This window comes from Sinohyriopsis cumingii, chromosome 14, assembly GCF_028554795.1.
Source record: "Sinohyriopsis cumingii isolate HCF-2022 chromosome 14, ASM2855479v2, whole genome shotgun sequence".
NCBI classification, from domain to species: Eukaryota; Metazoa; Mollusca; class Bivalvia; order Unionida; family Unionidae; genus Sinohyriopsis; species Sinohyriopsis cumingii.
In genome coordinates, this window is record NC_142974.1 from 12,300,718 (window position 1) to 12,313,110 (window position 12,393).

A 12,393-nucleotide genomic window follows, 5' to 3' on the forward strand; every position below is an offset into this window, starting at 1 on the left:
AAACTTTTAATAAAGAATAGAATATATGTACAGTAATTGTTGTTATTTTCCTTGAAATATTTCTGAAACTGGACTGTGGCAACTGGTCTTTTTGTACAAATCTGCTTTGAGAGATCACCTGTTTTGAGAGACCATTTTTTGTTGCAAGAAGGGCTGGTCTTTCATAACAGGTTTTACTGTAATAATTTCAGGTGGTGTGTGGACAAGATCACAGTTTTTTCCTCACAGAAACAGGAGAAGTTTATTCTTGTGGATTGGGAGCAGATGGACAGACAGGTATACATTTTCAGATTGCCAGACAGGTATGCATTTTCAGATGCTTAAAGAGAATACTTCACTTTTCTTTGGTTTGGTGTTTTGCTGCAAATCCAGTAGGTTATTTAGTGCCAAGGCATTTTGAATAAATTACCTTTCCCAAGGATACACAATAATAACTGACCCATGTTGGTACAATGTAAGGATTAAAACTAAATAACCTGTTGCATTGCCATTGCCTTTGAGTCTTAAACAGTTTGTTGTTGTATTTTGGAACATTTTTAGTTCTCTGACCTGAAGCAGTTTATTGTTGTACTTTGGATCCTTGTAGTTGTGAGATATGACAGTTTATTGTTGTATTTTGGATTATTATTGTTGTGTGATATTACAGTTTATTGTTGTAGTTTTTGGATCCTTCAAGTTTTATGATATGACATATTATTGTTGTACTTTGGATCCTTACATTTGGGTGACATGTCAGTTAATTGTTGTATTTTGGGTCCTTGTAGCTGTGTGACATGACAGTTTATTGTTGTATTTCGGATCCCTGTACTTGTGTGTGCCATGACATTATTTCACCAGAGATCAGTAACACATGCAGTAGGTCATTATTAAATGCCACCTGTGTCACATGGTGAAATGATAGTTAGACAAGCAAGTAGTTGTAATCAGTATGCCTTTAAAATATAAATTAACCTTTATTTCAAGAGTATACAAGGCCCTGGGTGACTGAGTGGTCTAAGGTGTCCACATTTACAGATCATCTAATGTCACCTCTGTCTACATAGTTTTGTGTCTTTGCTCTGCTAATGTGGGTATGTGAGAAAGCTTGGGTTGGTGGTTCTTTCTGGGATTTTCCCAGGTTCTTCCTCTACCAAGTATAGCCAGTCATGTGCTTAAAAATGTCAATAAAACCTACAAAACCAGACTGAACAGTAAACTGTTTTAATTACTGAAAGTCTATTATTGCTTTATTATACAGTTGACTTCAGTACCTTAATTCCACTTAATTTCTGTGGATCTGTACATGTTTCTTTTTTACAGGCCTGGGCCATTATAAAGCAACTGGTATTCCATCTAAAGTCGTAGGGGACATAAGAGGGGAGAAAATCATAGACATAGCCTCAGCAGCTGACTGTGTCCTAGCTATATCAGATAAAGGAGATTTATTTGGATGGGGAAATTCAGAATACAGTCAGTTGTCTATGGTAACAGATGCTACTCAAGTTCACACTTCGAGGCATTTGCCAATTGGGAAATTGGGAAAAATTATCAAGGCTTGTGCTGGTGGTTCAATCTGTGGAATACTTAATGGTAAGTATCCTGTTCAAGAATCTGTTGTGGAATTTTGTTTTTTAGTTCCAATAATTGTCAAAAAGAGTAACATTGTTTTATTCATAATTATTTTCTTGGTTTTCTTATTATTTCTTGCTTCTCTGTGATCATAAAAATCAGCTGTTATTTATTTGGACTATGATTATGTCACAAACTGTAGCTACAGGGTTTGTTAAAGTTGAGTTCTTTCCAATCAAGATGTAGCTACATTGTAGCAGTCATACAGAATTTGTCATGTTAGATGTTTCCACACATTCTGTAGCTACATTGTAGCAGTCATACAGAATTTGTTATGTTAGATGTTTCCACACATTTTGTAGCAACAATGTAATAGTCATACAGAATTTGTCATGCTAGATGTTTCCACACAATTTGTAGCTACATTGTAGCAGTCATACAGAATTTGTCATGTTAGATGTTTCCAATTTGTAGCTACATTGTAACAGTCATTCAGAATTTGTCATGTTAGATATTTCCACACAGTTTGTAGCTACATTGTAGCAGTCATACAGAATTTGTCATGTTAGACATTTCCACACAGTTTGTAGCTACATTGTAGCAGTCATACAGAATTTGTTATGTTAGATATTTCCACACAATTTGTAGCTACATTGTAGCAGTCATACAGAATTTGTCATGCTACATGTTTCCACACTTTGTAGCTACATTGTAGCAGTCATACAGAATTTGTCATGTTAGATGTTTCCAATTTGTAGCTACATTGCAGCAGTCATTCAGAATTTTGTTATGTTAGATCTTTCCACACCATTAGTAGATACATTGTAGCAGTCATACAGAATTTGTCATATTAGATGTTTCCACACAATTTGTAGTACATTGTAACAGTCATACAGAATTTGTTATGTTAGATGTTTCCACACAGGTTCTAGCTATAGTATATCAGTCCTACAGGATTTATTAAACTGGATATTTTGACTTAAAACTGGAAAGATGATTCACCGAGATTTCACTTGGGATTTATCTTTGTTTGTTTTGTTTTACATGAAGTTGTGGCTACTATGGATTTGTTCTTATTTTCATTGGTGTCCGATTTGATATTTGAAAACAGTTATGCTTTCAAATGGTGTGCATTCAGTAGACTGGACTGGGTCTGATTATGTAAAGAAAAGCTCATTCAATATTATGGAATGCACAGATGATATTAAAGCACTTTCTTTAGGTTTTGGAAAGTTCCAGTTGCAATTCTTCTTTGCAGCAATTTAATGGGAGGGGGAGGTTTGTGTGGGGGGCATGTTGTCACACAGTGGTATTTAATCTAATGATGAAAAAATGTACTTTAATTTATACCATTTATGAATGTGGTAAATACAAATTTGTATTAACTTTTTTTTTTTGCCTTGCAGTGTTGGAACATTCCTGTGTGAGATGTAGGCTATTTCAGTTTGCGACATTCTTGCTTTCTGGTGGCTAAATTCTAAACTGTGACAACAGTCTTATAAAATTTGTCCTGTACCTGTGACAGATATAGAATTTTGTTCCATCATTGAAATTTTTCTTTTTAGAACCTGCAAGGCAAATTCATCCAGATTTAGCAATAAAAATCCAGTAAATAAATAAAAAATAAAAAAAAATAAACCCAAATTAAAGTTAAAATACCTGAAACTTTTAGGTTTGTAAACTGTTTCCTTTTATCTGCCTAATTATTTGCACATTTTTTTGTAAATTCATAGAATTTTAGTTATTAACACTTGAAAGCAATTTTAAAAAAATGACATATGCATGGTTTCATTTGGCTGGTAAATATTCATTCCTCCTGAGAATTTATCTGTAGTTTGCTTACCCTATGCTATAGATCGAGTAATAATGTACTACCCTAAAAAGGTCATGTCATATCCTGTCTACAAGTTCATATTGTACCACATGAAAAAGTCTGTATCATATTCTGTCTAATAAATAAATGTCACCTCATTAAATGTTAGCAAGTGCTTACCTTTGACGTAGATATTCAATTGCCCATTTGTTGGATGAGATATAACAGGAAAAAACTAATTAAACACAAAGTAAAACATGACTTTCAGGTTACCATGCCAACATGGATGTTTGTAATACTATTCAATACACATATATTTCAGCAAGAAAATGACATCAGCACATGTTCTATTTTTAGCATCCACACTTTGAGTTGTGGTTTTTCTCTGGAGTGGACCATATCAAAACTAATAGCTATCAAGTACATGTACATAACAATGCTCTCAGAGGTCACTGCATAAAATCACAGGTCATACCAAACTGTCATCTACATATAATATTAAACCATAAATTATTCCCTATATGGACTTTGCAGGTCTGGGTCTCAGTACTTGACAGATGAGTTGGCCTTGATCTGCAGATCTGGGTGTCAGCAATTCACAAGTGTGTGTACATTGATCTGCAGTTCTGGGTGTTAGCTGTTTACAAATGGGTGTACATTGATCTGCAGTTCTGGGTGTTAGCTGTTTACAAATGGGTGTACATTGATCTGCAGTTCTGGGTGTTAGCTGTTTACAAATGGGTGTACATTGATCTGCAGTTCTGGGTGTTAGCTGTTTACAAATGGGTGTACATTGATCTCCAGTTCTGGGTGTTAGCTGTGTACAAATGGGTGTACATTGATCTGCATTTCTGGGTGTTAGCCATGTACAAATGGGTGTACATTGATCTGCAGTTCTGGGTGTTAGCTGTGTACAAATGGGTGTACATTGATATGCAGTTCTGAGTGTTAGCCATGTACATGAATTTTAGGATCTAAGTCTGAGCAGTTCACAATGGGTGCACATTATAACTGGGATCTGGATCTCAACAGTTCACTGATTTGGTGCACATTGTGTTACAGCTCTGATTCTAAGCACTTCACACAAATGAGTGCACGTTACATGTGGGGTCTGGGTCTCAACAGGTAAGAAAGATGTGACTGGAGTGGAATTGAAATCCCCAAATTTTCCAACTTCACATGGCTGCTGTAAAACTCAGTCTGACAGATCTAACTTCCCAGTACTTCTATCATTATAAATTATGCATAGAGAGATAATTTAGAAGTTTTTGTTTGCAATCGTAGAGCATAATACAAGAACTGAAGGAGATCCAAGCACATAGAGGATAAAGCTTGGAATAAACAAAGTTTGCTTGTTGCAAAATCCTTGATGTTTTGATTTTTCTGTGATGTCATATATCTTGTGATGCTGCTGATACCTAATAATATTTTGGAACTTTGAAATTGTCACCAGCAGATAATGTCTTTTATTTGGATTGATTTCAGATCAAGGCCAAGTGTTTGTGTGGGGATTTGGAATTCTTGGCAAGGGTCCAAAACTGGAAATGGCAGATTTCCCTTCAGAGATTCCTCCAACACTGTTTGGCCGAAATGAGCTACAGACTGATACAAAAGTTGTGGACATCAGGTGTGGACTGAGTCATTATGCAGCACTAACGGGTAAGGATATTCTTATTGTTTGTATTACAAGCCTCTAAGTGAAAATCTTGCAAACTAATATTTATATCTCACAATTTGCCAACAGATCCTAGCTTGGAATTTTTTCATTCATACATTTTACAGAAATTTTAACATATTTGCCTGTTTTCTCATAGAACTTAATGTTTAGGTTTTTTTGGAAGGGTTTGTCTTTCTAGCGTTTTTTGTATATGTCCACATCAACAGTTCATCAGACTATGCGTATGACTTGCATCTGGGATATTGATTTTGGACAAGGTCACTGACTGAAAGAAGAAAAATGGTTTCTCTATAATAACTTGAATTCTCCAAATTCTACAGTTGCCAAACCTTGTGGATAGCTTGTTCTTGGGGTGAGGAAGAACCCTATAAATTTTGGGCTCAGATGGAGTTCATCAGGAAACCAGTAAAACTTTACAGGAACATTAAAGACACTTTAAACTGCCCTTTTCATGCAGAATAACTTTTCCTACAAATGACAGCTAGTGAAAGGAAAAAAATGTTAAAAGTATTTAATAAAATAAGCCTCTCAAGAATAGTACTAAACGGACTATCCAAATTCCTGGGAACAAAAGAGGAATATCCAGATTTTTGGGGACAAAAGAGGAATATCCAAATTCCTGGAGACAAAAGAGGAATATCCAGATTTCTGGGGACAAGAGAGGAATATTCAGATTCCTGGGGACAAAAGGGGAATATCAGATTCCTGGGGACAAAAGAGGAATATCCAGATTTCTTGGGACAAAAGAGGAATATCCACATTTCTGGGGACAAAAGAGGAATATTTAGATTCCTGGGGACAAAAGAGGAATAACCAGATTCCTGGGGACAAAGAGGAATATCCAGATTCCTGGGGACAAGAAGGGAGGAAAGACAACAGTTATGTTCATCAGGCATCTGAATATGTCTCATGACAGGACATGAGAACCGTTAGAACTTAAAATTTAATATAAACCCAAAGATTATGTCAAGCTGGGTTTGGAACTGCCTTTGAGCTCCATGGGGTTTGGAACTGCCTTTGAACTCCATGGGGTTTGGAACTGCCTTTGAGCTCCATGGGGTTTGGAACTGCCTTTGAACTCTATGGGGTTTGGAATTGTCTTTGAACTCCATGGGGTTTGGAACTGCCTTTGAGCTCCATGGGGTTTGGAACTGCCTTTGAACTCCATGGGGTTTGGAATTGTCTTTGAACTCCATGGGGTTTGGAACTGCCTTTGAGCTCCATGGGGTTTGGAACTGCCTTTGAGCTCCATGGGGTTTGGAACTGCCTTTGAACTCCATGGGGTTTGGAATTGTCTTTGAACTCCATGGGGTTTGGAACTGCCTTTGAACTCCATGGGGTTTGGAACTGCCTTTGATTTTCATGGGGTTAAGAACTGCTGTAGGTAATTATGGTCTGAGTGAGTGTATTTTACAACCCGATTGACTTTACAAACTGATTGATTTCACAACCCGATTGATTTTACAACACGATTGAACTGCTCCAGTGGCCTAGTGGTTAGAGCATCTGCCTCGGATGCAGGAGGTCGAGGGTTCGATCCCCAGCTGAGTCATACCAAAGACTTACATAAATGGTACTAACAGCTTCCTCGCTTAGCGCTCAGCATTACGAGGTTAGTGTTAGGACTGGTCAGCCTGGTGTCAGGATAATGTGACAGGGTGGGATATCACGCTACATGTCTGCAACATGATGCCCTAGTGCTAGACATCACAAAAAACTGCCACATTGCAGACATCATTGTGATATGACTGAAAAATTGTTAAAGCTACGTAAAAAATCCAAATCACACACACACAACACGATTGACTTTACAACCCGATTGATTTTACAACATGATTGAAGTAACAACCTGATTTTTTTTCAAGTCGATTTTTTTCAACCCGATTAATTTTACAACCTGATTGATTTCACAACACGATTGAAATAACAACCTGATTTTTTTTCAAGTCGATTTTTTTCAACCCAATTAATTTTACAACCCGATTGATTTTACAACCCGATTGGTTTTACAACCCGATTGACTTTACAACCTGATTGACTTTACAACCTGATTGATTTTACCTGATTGACTTTACAACCCGATTGATTTTACAACCTGATTGAGTTTACAACCTGATTGATTTTACAACCAGATTGACTTTACAACCCAATTGATTTTACAACCTGATTGATTTTACAACCGGATTGATTTTACAACCTGATTGACTTTACAACCCGATTGATTTTACAACCCGATTGATTTTACAACCTGATTGACTTTACAACCTGATTGATTTTAGAACCTGATTGACTTTACAACCCGATTGACTTTACAACCTGATTGACTTTACTACCTGATTGACTTTACAACCCGATTGACTTTACAACCCGATTGACTTTACAACCCGATTGACTTTACAACCCGAATGATTTTACAGCCTGATTGACTTTACAACCAGATTGATTTTACAACCTGATTGACTTCACAACCGGATTGATTTTACAACCTGATTGACTTTACAACCAGATTGATTTTACAACCTGATTGACTTTACAATCTGATTGATTTTACAACTTGATTGACTTTACAACCTGATTGATTTTACAACCTGTTTGACTTTACAACCCGAATGATTTTACAACCTGATTGACTTTACAACCCGATTGATTTTACAACCTGATTGACTTTACAACCCGAATGATTTTACAACCTGATTGACTTTACAACCCGATTGATTTTACAACCTGATTGACTTTACAACCCGATTGATTTTACAACCTGATTGATTTTACAACCCGATTGATTTTACAAGCCATTTGACAATCTTATGTCTCAGTAAGGACTTAAATTCAATGATCAGTTGACACTCCTGCAGACTTTATATTGTAACCAATAATGTGTACAATAGCATGAAGTATTATGTATTGCATTACAGAAATTAACTTTATGGTTCTGTAATATAGAGATCAAAGTGTCTGTTAGTCGAAAAAATGTCACAAGATTTTTCTAGTAATTTCTTTATTTATACCCCTATTTAAAATCATGTTTCTCTACGTATCCAAATCCTGGCTATGAGACAATGGTTTATTTCAGAACCCAGATGCTATAGGAATAAGCCAGAATAACAATGGTCACATGACCTTACCAGTAGCAATACTGGCCTCACCTGTGTAATCGGTGACTCCAGCAACAAAGGGGTATATAAACCTCTCACTGACTTAATAAAGTGGTCAGGTGAACATATGAATCAACCCAAATTATTCCATCTGCTGAATTACAATACTAACAAAACCAGTCAGGGACGGGGGTGACTAGAACACCCCAGCAGATGGGAGGGAACACCTCCACATCCAATCAGTCATCATCTTCCTTAGTAATATTCAAAACTTTGTTGTACAGTGTACTAATATTCAGAACTTTGTTGTACAGTGTGATAATATTCAGAACTTTGTTGTACAGTGTACTAATATTTAGAACTTTGTTGTACAGTGATAATATTCAGAACTTTGTTGTATAGTGTACTAATATTTAAAACTTTGTTGTACAGTGTGATAATATTCAGAACTATGTACAGTGTGATAATATTTAGAACTTTGTTGTACAGTGTACTAATATTCAGAACTTATGATGAGACCTTAAGTGAGTTGGATTTCCAGCATTGCACATCATCATTTGGAAGAGTTATGGCCATTGACTGCCTATCCTGTCGTTGTATCTAAACCCAAGTTCCCTGTTTAAGGGAAGCAGACTGTAGATAATAGAGCCCCATGGGAAGCACCCATTGCTCTAGTTGATTACCATGATTATTCATTAATGCACCATAAATATTTTTTTTTCAGACAAAGGAGATCTATATACATGGGGAAAAAACAAGTGGGGTTGTTTAGGACTGATCTATAATAAGGACCAATATTTTCCTCTGAAGGTGAGAATTTAGGAAGATAATTTCACTGTTTGAAATTTTAGGAAAGACTGAACTTTTGTCTTCATTTTTCTGGAAAAAACCCATTGATGTGAGAAAAGGTGAGCAAAATTTAAGGAAGTAAAGATGTTAGATGCGCTGTAATCATTGGACTGTGACATATGGAAACTTAGCTAAACATTTATATTGAGTTTGGAATTGTATAGATGCTCCCAGGATGCGTGTTCATGTGATTTGTGCAAAGTTTGTATGAATTTGCACACTTGGAAAGCAGTGATGCATGAGAACTCCTGCAAATTAGTTTCAAGGCCATTTACTTGTAAAGTGCTTGTCTTGACATAAGTCAAGCTGGAAGATTTTCCTATCATGCTGATCCATGCCTTATCATTCAGTGAAAACTCCATGCTGATCCATGCCTTATCATTCAGTGAAAACTCCATGCTGATCTATGCCCTATCATTCAGTGAAAATCTCATGCTGATCCATGCCTTATCATTCAATGAAAACTCCATGCTGATCCATGCATTTCATTCAGTTAAAACTCCATGCTGATCCACGCCCTCTCATTTAATGAAAACTCCATGCTGATCCATGCCCTATCATTCAATGAAAACTCCATGCTGATCCATGCCCTATCATTCAAGGAAAAGAGCCAATACAAGATTTCTAGACAACCAGCATGGTGGCCATATTGTTTATCTGAGTGGCACCTTTTTCATTTATAACCAATTAGCTATCATAAGAAGTCTTTCAGTAAAAAAGTTTGATCATCCATTCAAAATAAGTAGCAATAAAAAGATTGTTAAGAAGGTCACCATGGCAGATGTATATCATATTGTTACCATTTTCATTTAGGACTAATGAGATGTAAGAAGTCTTTTGTGAAAGCCTCATGTTTATATAATTTTTCCACTCAAGAGTAATGATAATAGGACTTTAAAGATGTCCACCATAGGATCCATATTATACATCAGATCAGCACCATTTTCATTTATAACCAACTAGACATTATAAGAAGTTGGGCGGAGTACAAATAAGATTCTCAAAGACGTTAGTCATGGTCACCATATTGATTGTCACATTGGCACCATGGCACTATTTTCATTGAGAACCAGCTATTTTTGTTGTTGTGAAAACCCTATATTCACGTGACTGTTCATTCAGGAGTAGTGATATGATATGGCCACTGTGGCAGCTGTATTTGACCTTAGATTGGCACCATTTTCAATTTGGACCAGCTGACATCATAAGAAGTGTTTTAATGAAAATTCCATGTTTACATGGCCATCCATTCCAGAGTAGCAAGAACAAGAAGGCTGCTATGGTAACCATATCTGATGTCCATGCATCACCATTTTCATTTTCATAAAAAGTTGGGAGAAGTACCAATATGATTTTCAAAGATGGTAGCCATGTTTATCTGACCATCCACTCCAGAGTAACAATAACAAGAAGGCTGCTATGGTGGCCATATTGGAGGTCCATACATCACCATTTTCAGTTAGGTTCAACTAGACCATGGGATAAATATTTGTGTAATGTTTCTTGGTAATCCTCTCGGTAGCAGTAGTAACAGCAAACTAGTGCTAAATTATGGATGACAAACGTGTATGATCTTCTGGTCTATGACTGGCAGAGCTAAAAAGAGAAAACCTTTAAATGGCTTCAGAACTTTTAAGTAGAATTTGACCTTGACAGAAGTATCCTGGCATGAAGGCCCTCAAAATTTATATAAATTACACTGATCCAAAATCCACAGTCAAATTGACTATTATACAAGTGAAGCTGACCCACAGTCAAATATCGCTACGATTGCTAAAGACAGAAAACCTTTAACTTCTGTGTTCTTCAAGAAAGAACCGAATTTGATAGGAAGCCCTCTGGCATGAAGACATTTAACAGTGTATAACACCGATGCTGATCCACCATACAATATAACCACCATTACTAAAAATTAAAAAAAGGTTAAAAACTTTTTCAAAGAAGTTTCTGAAAAGAATTCACCCAAATTTGACCGTCACATAAAACATCAAACATAAAGTAGTCATATTACAATTATATATTCATGCCCATGAGGTCATAACTTTGGCTTCTCAAGGGGAGAAAAATTTGTAGAACGTTAAGTAAGCTTTCTAAACTGGTATTTCACTTTGGAACACATGAATTAGAATGCCCTCTATTGGAACTCTTATATTCTAGAAAAGACGAGATGTAAATTTACAGCTGTTTTGTCTGCTCCTAATCTCATTGGAACCATGAAATCAGAATGCCTACTGCCATTTTAGTTGCATGTTAGAAGAAAACTTTGGATGGAAATAGCAGCCATTTTAAACTGCTTTAAGGCTCACGGTTTCCATTATGTTGCAGTAACTTCATTGATTTCGCAAGCACTCAGTGACGTGTCATCACTGATGCTAACATAGTCTGGGTTGGTAGGATAATGCTGTGTTTGACTGCATGTATTATGCAAAGAGTTGTTTAAGTGTTACCCTCATTTTTAAGTTCTCAATCTTTATTTAGTGCCATATCAGCATAATTTGTCCAGTATTGAAAGACTTCCATGCTAGGATGCTTTGTATCTGAATTGGTCAGACACAGTTCTGCAGTGTATTTAGGTAAAGTTGTTAGTGTTGTTCTTTTAGTAGTGAATTGGCATCAGTGGTACAAATTTAAATGTCCTTTATGCCAGGATGTTTGCTGTAAAGTTTAGTCCGACTCTGTCAGGCAGTTTTTCTGGAACTTTTCTTTAAATGTTTTCTTTTTTTGTGTGGCAGTGGCCATATTTGATGGTGGATTTGCTTTGTTGGTTAAAACTGAAAGAACTCTACTTCTACAACAAAACATGAATTTACGTAAACATAAAAATGTAGCTTTTCAGAAAACCATGAATATTGATACGTATGAAAGTTAAGGAATTTATATATTTCATTTTAAACTTTATGAAATTGAAAAGAATTTTCAAATAATTGTTCTGCATAGTAAATTCAGTTAATTCAGAATTATAGAGAATATATAGAATGTACATTAAATTGGATATCTGACTTGAGACATTTATTTCCCCAAGGTGTCACTTCCAGCTGAGTCGAAGATGGTTCGATGTGGCGTGGACCACATGGTGGTGCTATCCCAGTCATACTGCTGATGATGTCATCATTCTGTGTCTTTTTCTTGTCAATTGTTAAATTTGCAATAAAATAATGAAATTTAATTTGTAGATTTTTTTACTTTTGCCTTCAATGGAAGGGACAAGTTAAAATGACTGAACTGGTGACCACTGTGGATGAAGGAATGAATTTGGTTAACTGTATATTAGGATGAAGGAATGAATTGGGTTTACTGTACATGGAGATCAAGGAATGAATTTGGTTAACTATACATGTAGTTCAATGAATTAATTGGGTTAACTATACATGTAGATCAAGGAATGAATTTGGTTAACTATACATGTAGAT

General features: G+C 36.0%; 1 protein-coding gene across 1 annotated transcript in view; it reads left to right on the top strand.

Moving 5' to 3' along the window:
* The window catches only part of LOC149783258 (RCC1-like G exchanging factor-like protein), a 38,294-nt gene extending 26,145 nt beyond the window's left edge, over positions 1-12,149 (top strand). The window contains exons 8-12 of the mRNA XM_089931490.1: positions 192-276; positions 1,300-1,569; positions 4,847-5,020; positions 8,859-8,944; positions 12,006-12,149. Of these exons, the coding sequence (XP_089787616.1) occupies positions 192-276; positions 1,300-1,569; positions 4,847-5,020; positions 8,859-8,944; positions 12,006-12,083 (693 nt within the window). The 3' untranslated portion in view covers positions 12,084-12,149. The remainder of the gene's footprint in view (positions 1-191; positions 277-1,299; positions 1,570-4,846; positions 5,021-8,858; positions 8,945-12,005) is intronic.
* Positions 12,150-12,393: the final 244 nt, after the last annotated feature.